The sequence below is a fragment of the Ambystoma mexicanum genome, chromosome 7p, assembly GCF_040938575.1.
Source record: "Ambystoma mexicanum isolate Mex_15411 chromosome 7p, UKY_AmexF1_1, whole genome shotgun sequence".
Classification (NCBI taxonomy): domain Eukaryota; kingdom Metazoa; phylum Chordata; class Amphibia; order Caudata; family Ambystomatidae; genus Ambystoma; species Ambystoma mexicanum.
The window spans coordinates 63,464,072-63,489,716 of record NC_090939.1 but is presented as its reverse complement, the minus strand read 5'-3'; the positions used below and the strand labels follow the sequence as shown (position 1 = coordinate 63,489,716).

The following is a 25,645-nucleotide window of genomic DNA, read 5'->3' as shown; positions in this document are numbered from 1 at the left end:
GTTATCCATATCCCACTCCTCACTCTTCCCCTCCTCTTCCTTCCTCTTTCTGTGTGTAATGACTTCCCCACAAACCTTTCCAATGCCCATTTCCCTAAAATCCAGTTGGATGCTGGGATATTCCCAATGGTGTTGTCGGGGGGAAATTCTCCCGGGGTCGGCTGGGCCGTCCGCAGACCTCCGGGCAGGGAGGCCCCAACTCCTCCTGTATATCCCAAAAATATGTATGTATGAGTATGAGACACACGCAAGAAGCAAGGTGATTCTGCTGTTTATTAAACAAAACGGCAGGGATGGGTCAATGATCGTACGCGTCCGTCCTGACACTCTCTCCCAATCGTGGGGCTCGCAGGCCCTTTTTACCTTAGTATGACGCGCTACTTGCGTCACCTGGGAAAGTTAGCAAAAAACCTATCGCCACTCGGGATTGGCTCCTCGAGTGGTAGGGTTAGTAAAGCATACGTATAAAGAGCGTTATTAGTGGTCGAGGGTTAGTCAGGTGGTATACTTGGGTTGTCCCTTCAATTTGAAACATGAAAATTGTTACATGAAGACCCCTGAGGATTGGTCAATGTTAATGGCGTCAGTGATAAGAGCCCCATGTTCTGATTGGTCCACTTGCGAGCCCCCCAGTCTGGGACCATCGCTGTTCCCAGCTCGCGGTGCTCCTGTCATTTGCAACAATGTATCACTATGGGTATGTGCAGACAATGTGAGGATTTATTCATATGCTGGAAGGCAGACTACTCCCACCGCCGCAGATGTCCATTGAGTCGCTTAATTGTACCTGCCTGTGTCTTGAAACGTGGGATCCAGGCGCCTCCCTCCTCCTGGGCCTGGCACCCTGTCAGGTTCGGCTTGGTCACGTGAGGTGAGACCGTGGTTGAGGCAGAATTCTGCACAATTAATATTGCATTTTCCACTGGGCGCCTGGCTTAATTTGCAGGTGTGACCTTGGCGTCGGCTTGCGGCATGCGAGTTTGCAACATTGTGCCCTTGACTGTCTGCTCTCGCTGGGCTCATTCTGCAGGGTCAGCAACTGTACTCTTGCTCATTCAATGTTCATGGAAGCTCTTGCTTGCGGCCTACTTGGGCCTGGTGCATAGGTGGAGCCGTATGATACACAGGCGCTTTAGGTTATGGTATCATATTGCTTTATCCCCAGTATCGTGTCTTCGTTATATTTCTCATTATGATGCATGGGTTTAGGAGAAGCGTGAGCAAGCCTTTTTAGATGAGTTCATTGTGCGCCTTGCGTTTCTGCATTTTGAAAAGCCTATGTGAAAAATAATAAAGATGCGTGTCAGTGGGTGTGTCCGTCACCTACGTCATAGCACTGAGTATGTTCTTCGTGTGGATTGGTGTGGGAGTGTCCAGTGTGCGTGTTTGCACGGGTGTGCTGACCGTTGGCTAGGTCGTCATGGCATCTCTAACGATGTGTCGATTTAGTGTTGGATGGTTCAGTCGAGTCCATCCATGCCGCAGGTGTCGGCATGGGCAGGGCAGGCTGGTGGGCAGGCGGGTGGGCACGCGGGTGGGCACATCCGTATGTTCCTGTACCAGGGTATTTGGTCGTCTGGCAGATGGGCAAACTCCTCTCGTGGCGGGTGCCTGGGCCGTGATCCTCTAGGCCATGGGTGTGAGGGGATTGGTGGGAGCCTTTTGTTCCATTCTCCCACTTCAGTCTCGTAAGATGTTTGGGCGGATTTGTAGTCCGACGTGGGGATTGAAGAGTGGTTTAGGGGTACAGGGGATTTTCCAGGATAAAATAGCGGCACCTAAGAGTTTGAAGTAAACCTAGAATAACCGCAAGCCCTTCGGAACCACGTTTGTGTGGGCCAGAATTGTAATCTCTTGTTATTCTTTCACAGAATGTAAAATCGATTTAAAAATAAATCATGGCCGTTAAAGAAAAAGAACAAGAGAAAAGTTGGCATTTGGATAGTTGTTGCCTTTATTTAGGAATCTGTTTTGAGCACTGCAGGTCATAAAAGCGATGTCTGAAAACCAATACTCAGGGCCTAATTCAAAGAAGCGTTTTATAATGGCAAAACCCCATTGGAAAATGCTCTGTGAATCAGGGCCTCAGTGTGGGAGGGATTCTGTTGGTCCATTAATCCCAGCCTTGGGCATGCCAGCTTTTGTGGTGGCAAATTGGGGCTGATATTTTAGGTGCCAAAGGCAGTGAAACTTAACATTGAATTTAAGGTTTGGCTTCTTTTTTGGGGTTGCATCAAGGCATCGCAGTACAAATTAAAAGGTTCAAACTAGGGAAATCCTTGCCTGAAATGAATGTTAATACTCGACAAATGATACAAGGTTAACCTTCTCTGAAAGTATTCTTTTAAGGAAGAAAGTTTCCGTACTTACCTATAGATGTCCCTATAAGTAACTATAAGGGCTTCTGCTTTTGCATGCTTTTTATAGATTTCTAATGTCGGGGTCACGGCACCACTTCCATGTCTGGAATAAAACCTCTAATAGCTCTGCCGTACTTTTCCAGATTATTCCGGGCTTTACCTAGATGGTCCATCCATGAACCAGACTCAGAAAATCGAATGCTCAGATAGTCATAAACTAGAACTTGCTCCAGTCTACAACCGTCCACCCTAACGTCTAGTGTAACTATTCACTAGGTGTCGTCACTTCTCCCGAGGAAGGATCCCCTTCTCATGAGGCCAGGGAGGTGAGGCTGATACCCAATAGTCCCCCTAGGGGTGGTTTAATGTAGGAGGACCTCATGGTGAGTGACAACACCACACCCAAACCTACCCGAAACCTCTATCACTCCTTTATCCCTCTTCCACACAACCATGTGCTATTGCAATATCAGGTCAGTTTCACCAAATGAGACTGTGGAAATGAGTCTCCACGGGTGGATACCTGTGTTTCTCATATAGGTCACTTGTTGCATTTTAATGCATGGCATGTCACATGGTGCATTTTAATGTATTGCATAATTGTATTTTTCATTGCCATTAATGTATTCTCATATCATACTGTATATGACTGAACGTGCATTTCAATGTATTACATGACTGTTCAACCCCCACTGTATTTTTCATCTTGTAAACTTGTTCCCACCCCAGGCACAGCCAACAGCTGCCAGTTTTACGGCCAATGAATTACCTCTTCTTGAGGAACTCTTGCCCTCTCCTTCACCTCCCCAGTCCCAGCATGTGTACCCAGCTGCCCCCATCCTGTGACCTCCGCCTCCCCTTTCTGTCACGTGGACTGTCTTGCTCAGCAAGGGAGCCGGGCTATGCTGCACTCTTTGATTCCCGCCCCTTCCTCCCTGGACTCATGAGAACAGCTATGGTCACCACAGGGGGAGGGTGAGGGGAACCCTTTCATCTCCTTCCTTTGCTGTTGTCCCTTGATGTTTGCCCACCCGTCACATCCCTGCCCACTTCCTCCTTGATCCCTCCTTCCCTTCCTGGGACAGCAGTGGAGGAGGAGGACTGTGACTGCACGTGCCAGCCTACCCTACTCTGGGAACTATTTTGACCTCCTGACCCTTTCTCCTGGGACCCTGTGGGCGGGCTCTGCAGGGGTGGAGCAACACCCTTATAAGTGGATAGACAACCAGGGCTGGGTCTCTCTTTTTTGCTGCAGTGCTGGACGCGTGGGTTGGGGCAGGGGAGCTACTGAGACCCAAGCAGGTACACTTCTCCCAATCTGGCCTACTCCCTTTCCATTCCCTTGTGCCATTTCCTCCACAACCTGCTCTCCTCAGCCCTTGCCTCAGCCCCTCTGCCTCTCTCTCTCTGTTTATCTCTGTGTTTCTCTCTCTGTGCCCCTCACTCTGTCACTCTCTGTGCCCCTCACTCTCTGTGCCCCTCATGCTCTGTCACTCTCTGTGCCCCTCACTCTGTGTCACTCTCTGTGCCCTTCAGTGTCACTCTCTGTGCCCCTCACTGTCCCACTCCGTCTCTCTCTGTGCCCCTCACTCTCCTACTCCCCTCATGCTCTGTCACTCTCTGTGCCCCTCACTCTGTGTCACTCTCTGTGTCCTTCAGTGTCACTCTCTGTGCCCCTCACTGTCCCACTCCGTCTCTCTCTGTGCCCCTCACTCTCCTACTCTGCCACTCTCGTTGCCCTTCACTCTCCCTCACTCACTCGTCCTCACTCTCCCTCTGGGGGTGCCGTGCCAGTATTCCTCTCATCAATGCCCCTCCTTGTGCCCGCAGGCCAGTGCAGACAATCATCCATGTCTAGTGTGCGTAACTTACTCTGCTGGCAATGAGCCTACTTCCCTGTCTGTAATAAATGTGTTTCCTGATCTCTGCAAAGACGTGCTGCCTTCTTTTGTATTCTCACTTTCTTGGGCAGCCTGCCTGTTATTGACAGAGGGAGGACCCAGTCCACATACACAACGCACACCTTACTGGGGCCTGTTAATTCCCTGACCCAAAACTGTGGCTCTGTCTGGGGTCTCCTACACGGCCCTTCTCCTTTTTGGCCTGTCTTCACTTCCACAAGACAAAGATGATCATCCAAGATGTAAAATGTAACATCATGTCAATTCCATCAACTGAGTTGAAGATCGTCCGAAAAGCAAATGTCAACTCCACTGCAACTACTGAGAAAAGGTGGCCCCAAGGATCCATGAAGAGTGACTCATGGAACGAGAGAAAACTTTCAAGTGCTCTGCAGGGGAGTGGTCACCAAAACAACATAAAAACAGATGACAGACTCAGTGACAGAGAGAACTGTCTTGGATGTGGGCCAGCCGAGAAGAAAAGCAGCACAGGAGACAGTCCATCCCGGGGGTAATCAAAGGTTGAGCTGAGATTGCTCTGGGAAAGCCAAAAGGAGCTATATGCTGGAGCCGGGAAGCAGGCAGCATGAATGATTTGCCTGGTGGTGTGGAGCTAGCCGTGAATGTGTCTGGAGGCTGCGAAGCGGTGGCGTGACCTGGAGAAGGTGGTCCGCGTGTTCCTGCAATAGTGCCTAAACCCCGAGCCAGACAAGCGGGAATGAAGAACCTGCAGCAGGAGACAAGTAAGACACGCTCAATGCTCCCAAACTCAGCAATACCCCAGGAAGAACCGGGAGAGCGTCCCGAAGCCAGCAAAGTTAACGTGTGTAACGTGGGAACAGGTAGGGGCATAAAACCTGAAAGTAAACACATGTTCATTACAAATCCTGAGTGCAAGGTAAATGAACTTGATGATACAAGTAATCCTCCTCATGGCAGTACTTGGAAGAAGAGTGGACCAAGCAGACCCGGCAAAAAGAGAAGTAAAGAAAGGGTTGGAACCCAAACAAGATAAGGGTCTGGGACCCAAAGCAAAACCAAGCGAGCATAAGAGCGGGTTGCCCTCAAGACAGTGGCAAAGTTAAGTCCACTGACCACAAGGGAAGGGTCTGGGACCCTGTCCACAATTGCATTGGGGAAGAAAAGTCCACTGGCCACCAGGGAAGGGTCTGGGACCCAATCAGTGGGGAAGTGGACACCACGGGTGATAGAAGAAGGGTCTGGGACCAAAACAAAGATACATTAAAGCAAGTTACCAAGGCATATGTATATCAAACTCAGGGCTCTGACCATCAAGGGCTACCAGGAGAAGGGAGTCATTCTCCTGGTAATAGGACAGAAGCAGAGAGACGCCAGGGGAAGGGAGTCATTCCCCCTGCCTTTGGTGTGTCAAGAGCAGACCAAGAGAAGGGACCTGGTCCTGACATAAGTCAAATTGGTGGTGCCAGGGGAAAGGAGTCATTGTCCCTGGCCTTTTCGGACAATATTTCAAGACATACCAGGAGAAGGCAGTCATTCTCCCTGGTTGTTTGGGAACTTGTAGAGAATCACACCAGGGAATGGGAGCCATTCTCCCGGAGAAAACATTGTATAAAGATTGTTTTGAAACCTGCAGATTGGTGATGCCAGGGAAAGGGAGTCATTCCCCCTGGATCGTTTTTGGACATTATATCAAGATATAGCAGGGAAAGGGAGTCATCCCCCCTGATCTTCATGTTTGAAGGAACATTTTGGTTAAGTAACAATCCAGAAACAGGCGAAAGAAAGAACTTTGTGTTAGTTTAATCTTCAGCAGGTTTGTAGTGTGAGGGATAGAAGTAGGTTTTGACACAGGACAGTGTTTTATTCTTTGGTGGACATCCTGACAGACCCTTTTAGTATTCGTTTTGAGGCAGGGACATCCCTCTTCGAAGTTGGAGATAGCGAGGACTTTTCCAAAAACATGCCACCTTTGTGTCAATCTCCTCCTTCCACCAGCTGTCAACGTTTAGAGTGATTGGGTCTTTGTTTTCACTGTGGTCATTTCTAGATGCAGCGCCTTGCCTTTGCATAGGAAACCCTCTATAGTGGTTCTAAGGCCCGTGGGGGAGGTAGAGAGAAGAACAGCATTGTCTGCAAAAACAGAGCTGGAATCCTGTCATATCCACGTTTCGGTGGTTATTCAATTTCAAAGTAACCAGACGCATATTCGTACATGAAGGGACCGTGGAGCTGCCTTTCTAGAGAAAACTGGCTTTGTGGTCTGTGTGGGAAAACTCCTGAAATGATTCTCCTGCTATTTTTCTATTGCAAAGATTTGCACTGGTCGCGGGTTTTATACGCATTATGCTGACTAATAACGCATCTTGCATCGAACTAGGTTTAACATTATAAGGTGGTGGAATGAATTTTCAAGTGAATTGCTACTTGTACATTTTATGAATATTTCAACTCTTCATTTTTGCTGTGAATAATTATGTACCAGGCTTTAAGGTTGAGATGATTTTGTGGGTTGTGTTTTGAGGATGTAACAGTCATGAAATTGCGCTGATTAACTTCTTTCCAATTTTTCTTTCTAAGTGAGTTCATCAATTGTCTTGTTGTAATGGTTTTATAATAAACCAAAACCATCATAAAACTCACACTTAATAAGACAAAAAAACAAGTATCATCCTCCCGCCGTCTTGGTGTCTTAAGGCTGCAGAGTTTTGGCTCATACGTGGTACCTTAGTGCCACCTCCTGAGGCTACATAGTTGTGGTTCATAAGTAGCTCTTTAGCACCACCATTCATTTTGCAACTGGAGGAAGCCAAGGATTGGACATGCATGAGATGTGCCATGAAGAGGAGGGCCAGGCAGCACGCGGGAGCCATGTGGGTCCTCCTAGGTGGTGCAGGGAAATGTGTGCTTCTCGCCCGGCCCGGCTTCCTTGGCCATGTAGTTACCCTATCTGTCTCTGCCAGGGACATGGGAAGATGCCCGCCAGCCACATTTAATTCCATTTAGCAAAGACTTGCATACCATGATCAGGGGTTCGGTGTGCTCTTGCAGAGCAGGTATGGGCCATGAAAAAGATGATGTGCACCTAGACTGCCCAGGAGAGGCCCAACCCTTGCTGTAGAGGACTGTGTCACCACCAGAATTATGAGCACCTCCTCACATGGAAACACACTTTCTTCATGGATGTCATCAATGGGCACCGATAGGGACGGGCACCAAACTGCATATTCTGCAAAGTTCATTTTTGTGTGTGCACACTTCAGGAAGGCCTTTGACTTGGCAAAGAATGCACAGCACAACACCTTGGCACCTGGCCAGAATCAACTGTGTACATTTGTGTGTGTGTAATGTGCGAGTTAACCCATTTCCTCCGTATGGATGAGTTAGATGAACATTGTTTCTGATATAATCCCTGGTTCCACTGGCACTTCTAGAATAGTGTCCAGTTGAAATATGAAATGAAATTAAATGAGACTGTATTTGTATAGCGCTTGTGATGAACCGAGGGAATTTGTCTTTTTCCCCCAAGGGGGAGCCTCCCCCTGTGAGGCTGGGGAGGTGAGCACACTTCACAAGACCCTCCGTAGGGGATTGGGCATGTGGGACCTCACTGGGAGAGACTTCCCCTTAAAGGACACAAACTTCCATTCCGCTGAGGAACTTCCTCCGCCTTTCCTCATGTTGGCATACATCGGACTATCCGAGGTGCAAAACCATATAGACTTGGCTGAAGAGAAAACGGACTTTTACCATTATAAGTCAAAAAGTTAATCTATCCCTTTAAAGAATAACCTCCAAATAACTGCCATGAGGAGGTTGAAGGAGTACACGCCGAATGAAGGGGAGTGAGAGGAATGCATAAGCAGGCAGGGGAGGCCCCCTGAAAGCGTAACACCTGAAGAAGGGAGAGCTAGAGAGACCGGCGGAGCCCACAACATTCAGAACTGCTCTGAACGTGAGACGCAAATGCTGGAGATCTGGGGGGGGGGGGTGTAGATCCTGAGAAGCCAAAGAAACAGGAAGCCATACCCGGTGGTGGTGTGACAACAAGAACGTTGTGGTGGGCCGGCTGCCCGCATAATGATGCCGATACCACAATGCTGAAGGCCAGCTAATGGTCCCGTGTCGAGAATGCATACCGAGATGCTGAGTGAATGAGAGGAAGTGGAAAAAAGAGGACGCTACCGAGAATCAACCAAAAGAGAAACAAAGCAGAGGAGAAGGTCCTAGTTCACTACAGGCCCTGGCGATATCCCCCTGCAACATTGGAGGTAACAGGGAGAACGGGAGACCGCCAAGGACTTATTATGCAATCCAAGAAACTTGGCCCAATATAATTGATGAAACCTTGAAAGAAAAGTTAATGAACTTGAACTGTAATAATGTAAGAAAGAGAACCACGACTAACACTGAGAGGGAGATTGGTAAACATTGGGTAACAATAACCTGGGAAGAGGGGAAGGTACCCCGTCATTCAATAAGCACAGAGCGGAGCATTTCAGAGAGAGAATGTTAGGTAACAAAGACAAGTGAAGTACATAGGACAAAAGAGACACAAAGCAAAGTACATATAGGAAACAGTACTTTACAAGACTACCGAGCGCCCCTTTACCTGGATCAAGGGATACAACAAAGGTTAAGAAGGGAAGTATGGAAAGCCATCCCTAAACAGGAGAGAAAAGCCAAAACCCTTATGAGAGAGTAAGAAGAACTGATACAGAAGGTGACCAGAGAGTATCTGAGATGTGTACATTAAGAAGAAAGTAAAAGAGGACAGATACCAGAAACAACCATCAGGAGAAGAGGGCCATTCTCCTGACCTTAGTTTCTTAACATAGTGGTTGGGTCGGTTAGTATTAGTTTTGGACAGTGGACGTTTTCCTTTGGACATTCCTTGACGACTGACGAGCACCTTACTTATTTACATACGTATGGAAATCCCACATAGCGAAAGGGAAAGAGAGCCCTTATTTGTATTCTTTAATAAATACTTTTGGAAATGTCGTCATTCTGTCCGTGTCCTTCTTCTGACCCGCCACACGCTACAACCATTTCCAGGTACCAACGCGCGGATTATAACGAGATCTCTTAGGCGCATGTACAAGCAGTGGAAAGACCACTAACGGATATTAAGGACACAGAGTACATTCTACTCAGTGGGAAGATATCATTAAGGTGTTCTGATTGATGAGCTAATTAAAACAAGTAGGTTTTAAGTTTGTGTCAAAAAGAAAAAAAAGAGTGTCTGTCGAAGAAGATTTAAGGGTAGAGAGTTCCAAAGAGAGGTTGTTGCTACCTGGAAGAATCATCCACAAAAGCTCTCTTCCACATAAACGGTGGTATTATAGCGAGCCACTATAAGTTGGGTGATACCAGTGAGTGTATTGGCAAATACCGTGACTTTGTCTTCTTCAGGTAGAATGGTGCCAGTCCATCTAAGAGCTTTAACACCAGAGTCAGTCCTTTAAACTGCCCACCACCCGAAACCAAGGGAGCTTTTTGAGAACGGTAGCGATGATGCGTTCTTCTGGGCATACCGGCCACAATTCGTACTGCAGAATAATAACCTGCACTCTCCTTGAGGTCTTTCCATTTAAGCCCAGATATATGACATTGCAATCACCTGGTGTTTCACCGATTATTGCATGGGCTACGGCAGCACAATTCTGTTTGGAAAGCAAATGGCGTATTTGCTTAATTAACATCAGATGGTACGAAGACGATTCTCCAATGAATTGACTTGTGGTGGGGACATAGGCTGGTTAGAATCTAATAGTATTCCAAGGGATTTACCTTTGTCTGAAGTGTTGATGCATTACTGGGACAAAATACATCTGGTTGAACTCTCCCAGTGTGAAGTACCACAAACTCTGTTTTTGATTGGTTACGTTTATGGAAATTTCATGTCGTTCAATATGCAGAGGTCCCAACCAGTGGTTAGGTTATTTTGTGGGATGCCAGAAAGTTCCAAGATGATTTGTGTGTCGTCAGCATAATTCTGGAACCTGTGCCCAGAACTTGTGCCTGGTTTAGGAGGTTGTACTCCCCACCAGTATTTCTCGATCATTTCTACTTTCACCGGATTCGGGTTCAAGTTCCATCTTCCGAAGTTAGTCTTCTCTATTGGTGTCCGATGCAATAGCCTTCTGGATGATTCCCGCAAGGTGAACCCTTGCCACCCGTTCCTACTTCAGAGTGGTAGGTGTGCTCTGCAGGATCACCCTTCTGGATGCACTGACCCAACCCCTCACTGCTGAGTGCTCAGGAGAGTATCCTGTCACCAGGGATACCATTGTGCTGATGGAAGTCCTACCGCAGGGTCAAGTCGGGCCTGATCACACTCTATTTGCAAACTAATGTGTATGAAATACATGGAAACGGATCTTTAAAGTTTATTATATCATAAAGGTACAATTTGTAACAAAGCATTGCACAGACAAACCAAGATATACCAAGTATCGCTCGAGTTTCTTAAAGCAAATAAGAAGTCGTCTACATTTTCAATACTTGTAAGTCTTGGATTCATATGGTGCACACCTAGATAGACACCACAGGGCAAGGGAGCGTTGGTACGAATGCAGAGAGCTGCAGTGGGGCCCTCAGTTCCGTTCTGAAGTGCATGAGGGACATGGCCCACCAGATGTGCGCTAGCATGGTATTCCAGTGTCAGGGTGTCTTGGTGGTCTGCTTTCTTTTTCTTTCCTTCTTATATCTCTTAGATTCTGCTCTGGTGATGTTGCGGTCTCTGGTACTGCAGAGGCCCCCGTAGAGGGTGGCAATGCCCATCACGTATTGATACAGATAAATGCACCCCTTGCGCACAGCTGCCACTTGCTGGTAAGATGGCTCAGAAGGTTAAATGCTTTGTTGTGTTCTGTGTTTGAACTGCAGGTCGCCAATGCAAATCCCGGCAAGGCCAACTCAGCCTTTCATCCTTCCGAGCTCGATAAATGAGTATCAATTTCGATTGGGTAGTAATGTATGTAAATATGTCCTATGTAAAGCGCTTTAGATTAAAGCGCTATATGAAAAACAAATTATTACTATTTATTTCTTGAAATGCTAAGGATTAAACGTTATGAGGGGTAAACCTATCTTTCAAATGATCTCCTAAAGAATATAGAACAATTCTTTTATTACGTTCCCACCACACTGTTTTTCACTTTTGAGTATAGGCCACTGATCACTGTTGGCGGTTGTTCAACACAGTTTTTTTCTAATGTCTTTTTAAATAATCAAACCTCAGGGGAGCTACAGTGCAAAGAGAGAATGAAACAGTCCATTTCGACCATACATCATGTGTCCGTTCCAATGAGCCTCGGGATGAAGGAGTCCACCAGTCGCTGCCTACCCCAAAAGAAGTCCCTCTCCTCCTGTGCTACCCTCCGATTCCATCCTTCTATTCTTTTACACAGCCAACCGTTCAAAGACACTCCACAATATCACCCCCACTTCCTCCCCCGATGCCTGGCCCACCCCTCACTCACTCTTCCAATTCTAAGTACAGACCTTCCACTCCCTACCCAGCCTGCAATATAACCACCTCCTCGTGGAGGCTTTTCTTCTGGGAAAGTTGTGAGAACATTTAACAATTGACCCCAGTCAGTAACAATCCCTTCCTCCTGTTCAACCTCTCTAGTTGTGCGCAGAATCTCAATTTCTACGCCCAGCCCCTCTTCTTAATATCCAGGACCCATTTCCCAATAAGCAGACCCTCAGGATGCTTCCACGAAATTGCCAACCGGCGTTTCACCAATAACAAGAGGAACTTTGCTATTCTATTCCTGTGCCTATCTTTCTTGCCTCATGGCAGTTTCCCCAGTGTACATGTGGAGGTATGTACTCGTAGGCACCACATAATAACTCATTGATCCTGTTTATACTCGTAAAGGCTGGCACCCGCAGCTTCAGTGTGCAAGGTCCTACTTGTGGAATTTGCCTCGGCTGGAGCTCAGAGTTGTGGATACAACAGTTAAGTTTAAAAAGGAGCTAAAGGCGCATCTGTTCAATCTTCTGCCTGACTAGGTCCAATGGCCCGCTTCCCGGGGGCTTTAATGCTTTCTACTTGACTCAGAGTTCTTCCCTTGGTATGCCCCCCTCGCATTGTTTTAATGCTATCTGTTTGGTCGTCTATTTGTGTCTTGCTTGTGCGTGCCCTGAGGCCTACGGGCATGTGGCACGACGATATAAGAATTTTAATAAATAAATCTATCACTTCCCTCCAAAACCTCCGGATCGTGGGGCACTCCCATATCATATGCCAGAACTCGGCCGATCCCTGCGAACACCTGGGGAAAGTATGAGGCCGGTAGGGGTTAACCATATGCATTTCTGCTGGAGCCATGTACGCCTTATCAAGAACATTTTAGTAAATTAATTTGAATCAGGCTTTCCGAGATACTTTCAATACCTGTTCCCATGTCTTGCGCCATTTTTGGTGCAACATAGACTAACCTAAGTCCTTTTCCCATTTAGCCTGGGACACAGGAGCTGCGGTTCGCTGTGCAATCACTAACAATTTTTACATCTCTGAAATCGACCCCTTCCCGTCCCTCATTGAAAGGAGCATCTATAACCTAGTCGGAGGTTCTGTTCAGTTGGAATAGCTGACCATAATTCGGACAATCTCCGAACCACGCTGGTGTAAGCCATAAGATGCACTCTGGGCTTATGATAGATCTCAGCCCATTGTGAAAAGGGGAGTAAAATGCCTTCCCCAAAGAAATCCTCCATAGACCTGCAACCAGACCCATATAATGCAGAGAGACCCATGTCTCTAACTATCCATCGAACATCTGCATCAAAGCTCAAGGATAGCTCCCGGACAGTACACATCCTGCAGCTGACGCCTCAATACTAATCTCCTCCACGCCCGCGGCACCTGAACCACGCAAGCCCCCCCCCATCTGTCCCGCTGTGTCCCACAGCAGCTCAATACACTGAAGGTGATGCAGGAGATCTCCAAACAACCAAATCAATTCTCCCTCCCCTGAGTCATCCCATCTCAACCACGCTGTAGTTGGGTAGCCACAACTACAGCTCATAGTCCAGCAATGTCTGACCCCTGGCTTGATAAAATGTCCTCAGGGTCTTTAGCACCACTCTCTGTCTACTCGAAACTAAGTGCAGTTCAACTATCTTGCCATCCAACATCTTTAAAAGGCCTGCTTAATCATGTAATGGATATTAAAAAATATACAGCAGCCTACGCAGAACGACCATTTTACACAAGGCCACCCTACCTATCAGTGAAGGAGGTAATGTACAAACGTCTCCTCCAATTCGTGAACAATCTGATATGATATGATATGGCATTTATAACGCACCTATACACAAGTGTTTCAAGGCGTGATGCGGCAAGGGAGAGGGTGCGGAGGGAAGACAGACAATGATCGTACCATGCCAGGTGTCATTCTGATTGTGCAAGTGCATGGGAAGGTGTAAAGTGCGGGGGGGAGGGGACAGTGCAGCACATGGGATAATAAAATAAATAACAATAAGTAAAAGTATGGCCAGCAGGTGGGAAGTGCAAGGCTAAGTGTAGACATCAGGTGTCAAGTGCTGGTAGTGGGAATGTAGGGATACAGAAAACAGTCCCCAAGTGCGGGGGTTGCCAGGAAGGCAGTGCAGGAGTGTGACTGGAAGGGGACCTGGGCCCGAGATCAGAGGGTGACCAGGTAATCAGTGCAGTTTCAGTAACAGCCAGGAAGTCAGCAGGGGAGAGGAGGAGAAAAAGCAGAAGCAAAGAGAAAGGTTTTGAGGTGCTTCCGGAACCGGAAATTATTCTCCTCAAGTTTCAGGGAGGCAGGGAGGCTGTTCCAGAGGGAGGCACCAGCCGAAGAAAGATCTACCACCAACTCGTTGCTTAGAGAAGCGGCTGACCCTGAGGGAGTTGGAGGCGGATGAACGAAGAGCTCGAGAAGGAAGATATTTAGGAAGAGACAGTTGAATGTATTGAGGCCCCAGGCCCCAGAAGGCCTTGTGGACAATGCAGAGGGTTTTGAACTTAATCCTCGCAGCCACTGGGAGCCAGTGTAGTGATTTCAGTCCTGGAGAGATACGGTCCCTGGGCTTGAGGCCAAGGACAAGTCTTGCAGTCCTGTTCTGGATGAGTTGCAAAGGGCGGAGAGTAGAGGCGGGCAGATTAAGATAGAGGCTGTTACAGTAGTCCAGCTTAGAGAGAACCAGGGCTCTAGAGACAGTGAGCTTCTGGGGGAAGGAGAGGAAAGGAAGGATACCTCTGAGGAGGTGTAGCTGGTAGTGTGACTTATTAGATACGTCAGAGATGTGAGGAGAGAAGGAGAGAGTGAAGTCAAAGATGACCCCGAGATTTTTAACCTCACAGGTGCGATCAGGAAGAGTGCCACGAGAGGCCGGCCAGAGAGTGACAGGAAAGGAGGGAGCGGGTGTGCCGATGAGGAGAATCTCGGTCATACTGGCATTAATGCAGAGATCATTGGTGGCACACCACTCCTGGATAGCAGACATTTGAACCCCCAAGTACTTGAATGATTCAAACTCCCACTGTATTCCCCGTTGTGGGTAATAATCCATTAACCTATTACTCATATGCGCCAGTGGGAAACTTTCGATGTCTCCCAATTCATCCGGAAGCCAGGGTGTCTACTGAAATTCTCAAGAATCTCTAATATGATCTGGACTTTATACAGGGGGTTACACATTTACAATAGGAATGTCAAACGCAGACAGAGTTATAAGATTATGTCCCCTCACAACTATGCCCACCTCAGACATACAATGTTGAAAGTATCCAGCCAAAGGGCAACAGGGCCAAGATAAAAAGGCTCAGAGATACTGGACATCCCTTGTCTAGTGCCCTGGTCCATCTGAAAAAAATCATATCTCCCGTTGTAACCCTTGCCATCCGTCTTGGGTACAACAGACAGATCCATCTCAGAATGTTTGAGCCTACGTAGGCCATCATTTTCCTGGGCCTTGCATAACCAATCCCACTCCACTGGATCAAAGGTATTAACCACATCCAAGAACTTAAGTGCTAACTCCTCAGTTGAATACTTGGTCATGTCCATAATATAATGTAGCCTCCTAAGTTTCAGGGAGGTATTTCTACCTCCACAAACCCGCAATTATCCACATGCACTAGTTCTGTAACTAGACCAGACAATCTCATGGCAATCGCCTTCCCAAGAATGTTTGCATCAATATAAACTAATGAAATAGGACGATACGATTCACAATCTTTCTGAGAGTTCAGGCGCACAATCACCATCGCCTCACACATGGACTCCAGTAGGAACCCCGTTGTGAAGGTGTTATGATGCACACCTTTCAGCATGTGAACCAATATATCCATGTAACTATGTTAAATTTGACTGTTAGGCCATCGGTCCCCGGCGACCGGTCGCATCACAGCAAATTCATCGCCGCTGGGAGTTCCCCTTCCTCCAGGGGTTGCTTCCTAGACCTCTCCGGCTGCTGAATCCAATCTTGGTAATCGTACCTGTTCCAATAAGCCGGAATCGACCACATCTGAAAATGTCTTCTCACTTGAGTATAGATTGTTCAACAAAGTTTAACCAAATATAATCCTGTATTAAGTGGAACGATGAATGATCCTTGGCAAATCGTTACACACTCAATAAACAGTTTATTTTTTAAAGAAAGAATATTCATATATGTTATACATATGGTCTACACTTTAAGGTGATACAGGTTTGGAGGAGTGACTAGTGAAGCTTGTGAAGCTTTGAGGAAGTGACATCACATTCCTTAAGTTCAGTGATGAGTTGACATGCCGCACAGCTTTTCAAGCAGCCACAGAGGAAGCTGATGTATGTAAAGAAGAGTGTTGCTACCATCCATCATCCAGGCCCTGTTGCTTTACCACATGAATGGGAGCAGGGCTTGGATGAAGCTTCTGAATTCTGTGACAGCGAAGGAGGGATTGATATTGCAAAGAAGTGAGATCTGGTAAGCCACAAAGTTTAATTTCCAGTTCCTAGTTTTGTATGTGAGCCTTCTTGGTGGGGACTATGATGAGGATGAACTCTGTCTTCATGGGCGGTTACAGGTAGATGTTTGACATCCTGTTATGCCTTGAATACATACATCGGGGTGAGTGTTGGTAGTATGAGACATGGAATTGTGCGATACTTGGCACCCTGGACATGTGACCCATGGGAGAGTTTCTTGAGTGTCAGTTGGAGATGAATGTAAAGCTTTGAGGATGGCCGGTGAATGCTGACCTTTAAGGCAAGTAACCTGTAACCTCATGTAACTCAGATCAAGAATAAAGATTAAAGAACCAGATCCATTTACCAGTGGATGCTGACCCTTTACACGAGTAACCTGTTAACTTATGTAACTGAGATGAAGAATGAAGATTGGAGAACCCGATCATTTCACTGGTGGAAGCTGATTCTTAAAAAAGGTTACCTGAAACCTCATGTAACTTAGATGAAGAATGAAGATTGGAGAACCAGATCATTTTACTGGTGGAAGCTGATTCTTAAAAAAGGTTACCTGAAACCTCATGTAACTTAGATGAAGAATGAAGATTGGAGAACCAGATCATTTTACTGGTGGAAGCTGATTCTTAATAAAGGTTACCTGAAGCCTCATGTAAATGAGATGAAGAATGAAGATTGGAGAACCAGATCATTTCACTGGTGGAAGCTGATTCTTAATAAAGGTTACCTGAAACCTCATGTAACTTGGATGAAGAATGAAGATTGGAGAACCAGATCATTTCACTGGTGGAACTGATTCTTAATAAAGGTTACCTGAAGCCTCATGTAAATGAGATGAAGAATGAAGATTGGAGAACCAGATCATTTCACTGGTGGAAGCTGATTCTTAATAAAGGTTACCTGAAGCCTCATGTAAATGAGATGAAGAATGAAGATTGGAGAACCAGATCATTTCACTGGTGGAAGCTGATTCTTAATAAAGGTTACCTGAGGCCTCATGTAAATGAAATGAAGAATGAAGATTGGAGAACCAGATCATTTCACTGGTGGAAGCTGATTCTTAATAAAGGTTACCTGAAGCCTCACGTAAATGAGATGAAGAATGAAGATTGGAGAACCAGATCATTTCACTGGTGGAAGCTGATTCTTAATAAAGGTTACTTGAAACCTCACGTAACTGAGATGAAGAATGAATATTGGAGAACCAGATCATTTCACTGGTGGTAGCTGATTCTTAATAAAGGTTACCTGAAGCCTCATGTAACTGGGATGAAGAATGAAGATTGGCGAACCAGATAATTTCACTGATGGAGGCTGATTCTTAATAAAGGTTACCTGAAACCTCATGTAACTGAGATGAAGAATGAAGATTGGAGAACCAGATCATTTCACTGGTGGAAGCTGATTCTTAATAAAGGTTACCTGAAACCTCATGTAACTGAGATGAAAAATGAACATTAAACACCATGTCCTTTTACTGGTGAATGTTGATAGTTAATACAAGTAACATGTAACCTCATTAGCATCTTGCCTCTGTCATCATTCAAGACAAGGTGTGATCCGACGTAACTGTTCTTATGGTTGTAAAGTAGACTTAACTTTTGCAGGAATTGCAAAACCTAAAACAGACCAGTGAGAAGAAATCACAGGGCAGAGCCCCCCACACCACTTGATTTTATTAGTGGTGTTTGATTACGCTGTTTAGGCTTGCAGGTCTTAGCTTTCTTTATCCTGTTCCATTAGCAGCACACTGTATATCTAACTGAAGTGTCCTGAATCATCCACAGGAGACAGGTGAGTTATTTTAGTAAAAGTATTTATTATCAAAGGAGGCCTGTTCAGTATGTTGTTTCTCTCTCCTATGAACACTGACAGCACGTCAATTTATACACATGACCATGGAATGTTGTAAGATTCCAAGTTGCCTGGGAGACCTGACACCATGTTATGATGCCAAGAGCTGAGAGCCTGGCAACCTCTAAACAAGTGGGCATAAGAAATATAGCACCTGCCACAACCTATTTACAAATACTGTAACAACATGTTTATGTCTACAGTTAGTCATGGTGGTCAAAAGAATAAAATGAATGAACTGCCGTTGTCCAATAGCCTAACATATAATACTTATAATTTGATAACTATATGTTTATGAAAAACATCTATGTAAATATAACTCTACCCCAGCACCAGAGACCACCTCACACCCCGACACAACTCAAGATCAAACAACATATAGCAAAATCAACACCAGCCACCAAAGAATTCAACACAGCCTAAAACGCAGCACCATGCAACATGAAACACAACACCACCACATGAGATTAAACACAACACAAAGCAGAAAAACAAGAAAGTGTGAAATGAAACAAGGAAGCAGAACACAAAATTCAATATAATTTAGAAAAATAGAATAGAATACAAATATTCATGGCCTCAGAGGGCTTCACTCTTGGTGAGTAGCAACAGGCATGCTGTACTCAGCAGGTTTGCTCATTTGTCATTTGAGCACATTATCTTCTCTTCATAGATGCAATTTTGAAATGTCTGTATATGAAACATGTTGATATGGTATTCTTCAAAATGCAATAACATGATCAAAAACAAATTGACTTCATTTCAAAATGTCAACCCAGTGTGCTTATATATTTCTGTTTAAGCAGCAAATATAGGACAGTTTGCGAAGGTAAACCAGACAATTAGGGCGACCGAAAGTGAGGAAGTGACCATCAGATGCTACATGGTGGGACCCGTACGGGCTGGCTCCATCTTCTCGATTACCTGGTTCCACCACGATGGAACATCCAGGCCCAGGACCTTGCTGGAGATGGGGCATGATATGCTGGTGTGGTACCCTGACAAGGAGAAGGCCAAGAGGATACGCTTTGACATCCTCTCCATCGGGAACTACCGTCTGATCCTGCAGGCGGTGGCAGAGGAAGATGGTGGCCTGTTCTACTGCCAGGTGGCGGAGTGGCGGCTGAGTCCCGCGGGATCCTGGGAGAAGGTCGGTGCTGATCGGTCAGGATACACACACCTCACTGTTCATCAACCAGGTAACCCTCCTTAATAACTATCTGTTTTGGTGTCCTCAGAAGGTGGTAAATTGTTTATGTTGCTTCCATATCTTCTCTGTGCTCCTCAACCTTCCAGACACTTGCTGTTCTTATGCTCCCATTAGAATCAGTCAACGCTCTCTTGTGTCTCTGTTTCATCCCTTAATGTTAGGGAAACTATCCCTGTGTTGTACCGTACGCTGCAGCGCGGAGCAGCAATAATAACATGGACACCGCATGAGGGTTACTGGAAAGGGTCCTGTGTTCTAGCACCACCTCCTTTTTTTACATTAATTTTTATTGAATTTTATAAACAACAATACAAGTCATAGAAACAAGTCAAACAGTGGGAGTCCAGTATTCCATTAAACCAGTTAATATTCAGCACACATGTACTTCTCTCCATATTTCCAACTTGTCTTTCATAACTGAAACTCAGCTTATATTTTCCCCTCCGATTACCATAACCAAGGGGTGCACAACTGATTTCGCTGGATGGCCAAATGTACGACACAGGTCTTATAGAGTAGTCCGGACTGTCTGTTGGGATTAGCGGGTGAGGTGAGGACATTGATGTGCAAATTTGAGCAAAAATGATCAAAGACATTCACATTGACTGGTGGAGCTTTCGACCCAAAGCCCCAAACGTAGGCGGGGGCATAGTAGAATAAGGAACAAGGCTATAAACCAAAGCCCAAGTAATGTGAGAACATGGGGAGACATGCCACATCAAGGGAGATTGGAGGGGCACAGCTAAGATGGATGGCAGGAGGGGGCTTTTCGTGAGAGGCACCAATAGTTAATCCTCAACCAACATATTCAAGTTGTCTAAAACACTACATACAGTGGAATGTCTGAAAATTTCTGTCTCTTTGGCATGCATGTTTATGGGTTGGGCTACACTTGTTCACTTGTGGCTACTTGTTTCCCATTGAAAGTGCTCGCTCAGCATGGTGCCGCCCGTGCATAACAGTGTTCTTGCGCTGGGGGTGTGAGTGTGTGTGTCTTGTGTGAACAGAGACTGAGGAATGCTAGCATGCCTGTCGGTACAGAGAGTGTAGCGCAGGCAGCCCTCTCCGGAGTGCGCCTGGCCTGAACTCACAGTAGTTATTTTTAGGGGACAATTATTTTATTTTGCTTTTGAACGTCACAGCCCCATTTTCCTTTTCAATGAAGCCTGTATATGCTTGTGGAATTGTGCTAGTGACATGATTAACCCTCTGCCTGTATGCTGGAAAATTCTCTGCTCTCCAGCAGCAATAAGCAAAGGCTCCCAGTAGGGGGCTTTTGCTCGATTGTTGCCACGGGAGCGCAGCATTAACTTTCACACATGAAACCGATTCAGCTTACAAAAAGGATGCCCCCAAGTGCTTGAAAAGGAAAGCTTTAAACGTCATTAAAACATTTTATTTTCCATAGGAACTTTTTTTTTAAACAATGCCAATATAAATATTTTCTTTAATGCCCAACATTTTTAAAGCATAATATTTTTGAGTGAACTACCCCTTTAAGAGGAACCTTCCAGGAGCCTTAGCTCAGGTCTTCCTGTGGGAAAAGTGTTCCCATCCCACTAAATGCATTGCTAACCTTTACTGCCTGAACTTTTCTGTCGTTGATATGGATATCCATCTAATGTACCATGTGACAAGTTCCTCTCCGCGCCTCCCTCTGGAGGGGTTTCGTCAACTCCATCCATAGGGACCACTCCCTGTATTCCTCGAACAGCTCCTTTGTACAAACAGGATAAAACCTGTTCCATTTCTCACATGTTCCCAGATCGACATGGCACTGAAAAGGCCAGACAGCGGTTTTAGAGTGTAAGCCAGCACATACCGAGTAAGACCACTCGGAGGGGAACAAACATTGCCAAAAGCCACATGTTACGCAATGCAGAATATAGACAACTCAGTTGAAACAACAGCTATTAATAACAAGAGTATGAGGCAATACAAATTTGCCATCAAGCTACTGTTGCAAGAAGTACAAAGTAAAATGAAATAGAAGTAACATGCATTTGCAGCTGTCATTACCCTTTTCACTGCCAGGATTTCAATTTTTTTCCTGAAGCAATTAAGACATAGCTAGCCTAAGAATTCAGTCAAAAGTAATTCTCTGAAGATGATCTAATTTCTTGCAATGTCTTCATTCTATACATTTAGGTTTGTAATAATTTAATTGTCCTGAATTATTTTAGGATGTACTCTTGTAGAGGAGGAGGAGCCAAGTGCCCCACCTCCACCTGCCCCGCCTACATTACCTGAGATATATGAACCAAAATATGTGGCAAATCCTGACCAGGTAAACCAGCAAAGAGAAGAGAGCAGACTATGTGCAGTACCCATAAGAATACCTATACCTAATAGAATATGGAAGGTAAAGTACCCATTGAGGAAACCATACTTGCATCCAAGACAATATGATGGCCATTTGAACGAGATTCCTGAAGAAGCAAAGAAACTGAATGACCAGGATGAATCGTGACCTCATACAAAGCTGAATCGACACCCATATAGAAAGATAACCAGACCAGAGAGGCAGACGATTTAAAAAGAACAGAGAAATACCAAGGATAAGGATCAAGATGAAGAAACTTATGCCACAAACCTGATGAGGAAACTTAGTTAGTTAAACATATACAGATGCAATGAAAAGCAAGCAGCAAAGAAATCATGAAGCTAGCCACATGCTTAAATAGATTAGACCGTGGCAAGCGCCAACATATACATATATACCTCATAGATACATATGGATTAAGTAAAGAATGAATGTTTCCACTACGTATAAAGCAGTACTGAACAACTCAAGAAGGCCTAATTTCAGTGTCGCAGTTACAAAACGCAATTGAATTAAACAGAATTAATTTCAGCTAAGGAGTTCACTGAGCCAAGAAAGACAAGGTCTTATCAAACTAGGAGTTGGCTGACATTAGATACAATTAACATGAAAGAACAGAAGCTCCTATTCAGAGAGGTCAAGTGAAAACAAAAGACGTCATAAGACTCTCGAAAATAGAATCAAATACACAGAAAGGCTTAATTTCATGGTGTCCAGTCATGTGATGGAAGAAAGTTGGACGAACAAGAAGATCACACCTACGCACGGAAACCAGATAGTACCCATACTCCTTAAAAATTCTCAGAGAACAGTACAGACTGAGAGCCAACTTCAAAGTACTCATTGACACTGGGCAATCGAGGTGATGATGGATCACATTTTTAATTGGTGGGAAGGTGGTATCAAGACAAGCTCACCCACACCTGGTTGTTTGCTCTGCGTGCTGCTCACGTAGGTGGAAAATTACTGACTGGGGTTAGTAGCCAACCAATTGTAGGGGACCACGTAGTACATTTAGTGATGTTCATAGTGGCCATTTTGAAGGTTGCCCGACCTGATGTTAACTATCCTATTACCTATCTCCGTTACTCCATACAGATATAGAACCTATACTTATTTATTCACTTAGAAACAATCCTGCTTCCTGATAAGTTTCTGTACTTTGCCACATAGGATGATGTTGGTAAATTCACAGGTCAACACATCAGCTATGACCAGTTATAGGTATAAGAACACAACTTTTTAATGAAGTAGTTAGAGTCAGAGTATCGAGCGATTGCTGATGTTCGTTGTACTCCCTGTTTTAAATACTTGCATTAAACCAGCCATACTTTTGCCAAACTATTTGTGTCATCTTGATTATTGATGTTTGATTAAAATCTGCATCCCCATCTATCTAAAGGGTACCGCTACTCATCTTAAAGGGCTGGAAGCTTCCAGTTCACTCTATTCTGCCTTCTCTCTGTTGCCATGTTGTTTTTCATCCTCCCTCTCCCCCAACAGAATCGCTTCAAAAATAAGATCTGATCATTTACATTGATGCATTTTATATATATACAGGCTGCAAATGAGTATTGTTTACATAAATCTCCTTCAGCCTTTTCTCTTTTCTGTCATTTGGATATCATGTTTGAGCCCTGTATTTATCTTTCATAGTGTACTCGTTCACAGCCATGAAAATGAGATGTTACTGTAAATCTTATGGGGTTGTGGTTAGCTTGTGACCAGTTTTCTCTTTCTCAAGGCATAAAATAAGCAGTGTCACATAGTAATTTGCTATGCAATTATATAGGTTTGCTAATCAAACGGCCACTTGTGTAGCAGAGTTATCTCTTTAAGTTGCCCTCTTTAATGAAAGCACAGCTCGCCCTGTATACCTCTCTTGCCTTCGGTGCTCTCTTTACTCTCTTTTCTCTGTTCACTTCAAGTGCTAATCGAGGGAAAGTGCAGCAGTAATCACCCCCTCCACTCTGATGTACCAAAGGCCTGTGTGGGAGTGCTAGGCAAGAATTTCTTTATTTTTCAAATTGCAAACCAGAAGTAATGGGGATGGTACTTTTATTATGCTTTCTGTATCCGTTCTGGCAAAGACCAGTAAGTGTCAACTTCATATTTCTTTAGAACGACAGTCATGCAATTCCATTCCTAAAATGTAAGTTGTTACATAATGCATAATTACAGTATTCTTACTGTTAAACACTGCATCATCTCATGATTTACAGTAAAGTTTAGGTTAGAGTATCTAAATTTCCTAGTGCTGACTATATTTCATTTTGTTGGGGAAGATGCTTCATATTGACAAGGGACCACTTTACAAAATGTACATTATCACATGATTAAAAGCTTTTGATGGCAAACCTAGTTCTGTAACCTGCAGATGTAACCTGCAGGTTACATACATCTAGCAACTGGTGCGCAACTCATGAGCGAACCCATGCTCTCTGACTTTCTATATTGTCACCCTGTTGCTCTATACCAGGTACCCGGAAAGTGAGATCACCACAAACTACAATATTCCACCTAGTTTGTCAAGTTCTCTGTCTGATACCCAATCCACTCTGCTTAGTGTTTATTTCCTCTTACATGATGAATACGCAAAGCGAACTAGATGCTTACGCAAAGTAGTGATCAATAGTTCCATCCAGTCTGTACATCTACTGCAAAACCAAACACTGTAGTTAGCCTCCAGAGCTCGCTTTGCATTATGATTACATTATATATTACCACCTGCAGGAGTCAACTTGGCAAACTATTTTCACAGCCTTTTTTATTATATCTATTTATTTGTGTCCATTGATGCAGCTAACCTTTTACGTTTTACAGATACTCATCTGTGGCTCACAAAGTCCCACTCGCACAGTCGAGTAGATGTTATGAAGGGCGAGCAGCATTTACCAGACATGTTTGAAACTTTTATTTAACATTTATTTTGTTTGCAGTAAATGTCAAACACAAGTTCACTGTGCATGGCTGGATTCTGGGTGGCAGCAGTGTGCCAAACAAAGTGGGTTTATATTGACATGCACAATTTTACAGAAATCGCAGTTTAAATTTGCAACCCTCCGTTGCTATGGGTCGAGTGTATTTCTCTTAGGTTGAATAGGTAAACTAAGTTACCCGACCTGCAGGCCCATCTGAAGTTTAAAGAATATGCAAGGCCTCACTCCTCTCACTAATGTCTTGTTTCAGCAGTATGCAAAACTGCTGTATTATTGCTTGTATTATTGCTCATTTCATGTCTTGGGTACAAATAACTTCTGGTGACATTAACAATATTAGTACAAAATTGCTAATCAAATGGGTCGGTTTGCTAATCAAACATTTTTTAATTAGCAAACTATGCTAATCAGTATTTGAAAACTAATGTATGCCTTGCTTTCTGTTTAGCTGATAACTTACGGGTGAACAACACAGAGATGGCCAACACACTCTCCGAAGGATGGGATGGCCTTACCTTACCATGTGATATCACCTCCAGGTCCAGTCCCGCTTCTGTCTTTTCCGTGGCCTGGTGGAAATCCACTGGTATGGAGGATGAGTTGGTGTTCAGAGCTGGATGGGAGCTGCTTTTCCAGGTTGGAAACACCATTGGCAATACTGGAAAGAGGGACAGCAAGCTGAGGTTTGAGAGGCTGGCGGATCTCCAGTATCAGCTCATGGTATTGAGACCAGAGGTGTCTGACAGCGGAATATATTTCTGTCGGGTAGAGGAGTGGATGCTGAGTCCTGCACGAGCGCCATACAAAATCAGTGAAAAGAGGTCTGGGAACATCACTGTTGTTATCCAACAAACAGGTGAAAACACAGGTATCTGCTCCGTTAATCTTTTACGTAACTAGAGTGGGCTTTTCAGTTTCATTTTGTGAGCATGATATCCTTTTAATGGACATATGAAGATGAAATACTGGAGGTCTTTGTATGTAGAGAAAAGCAACCAAGCTTCCTGTACATGGATGATATGATATGATAGTTTATTTATATAGCATCGATACACAATGGGCCTCATTAGGAGTTTGGAGGTAGCCATGCTGTTTTTAGCGGGATGGCTACCCCCAAACTGGGTACTG

General features: G+C 44.9%; 1 protein-coding gene across 4 annotated transcripts in view; it reads left to right on the top strand.

Annotated features, from left to right (window-relative positions):
• The window catches only part of LOC138525691 (immunoglobulin superfamily member 2-like), a 172,311-nt gene that overhangs the window by 136,199 nt on the left and 10,467 nt on the right, over positions 1–25,645 (top strand). For 2 of the 4 annotated variants that reach the window (XM_069635779.1, XM_069635777.1), the window contains exons 9-10: positions 18,849–19,244; positions 24,966–25,385. In XM_069635779.1, coding sequence (XP_069491880.1) covers positions 18,849–19,244; positions 24,966–25,385 — 816 coding nt within the window. The remainder of the gene's footprint in view (positions 1–18,848; positions 19,245–24,965; positions 25,386–25,645) is intronic. The other 2 variants (XM_069635778.1, XM_069635780.1) reach the window with 2 other exon arrangements.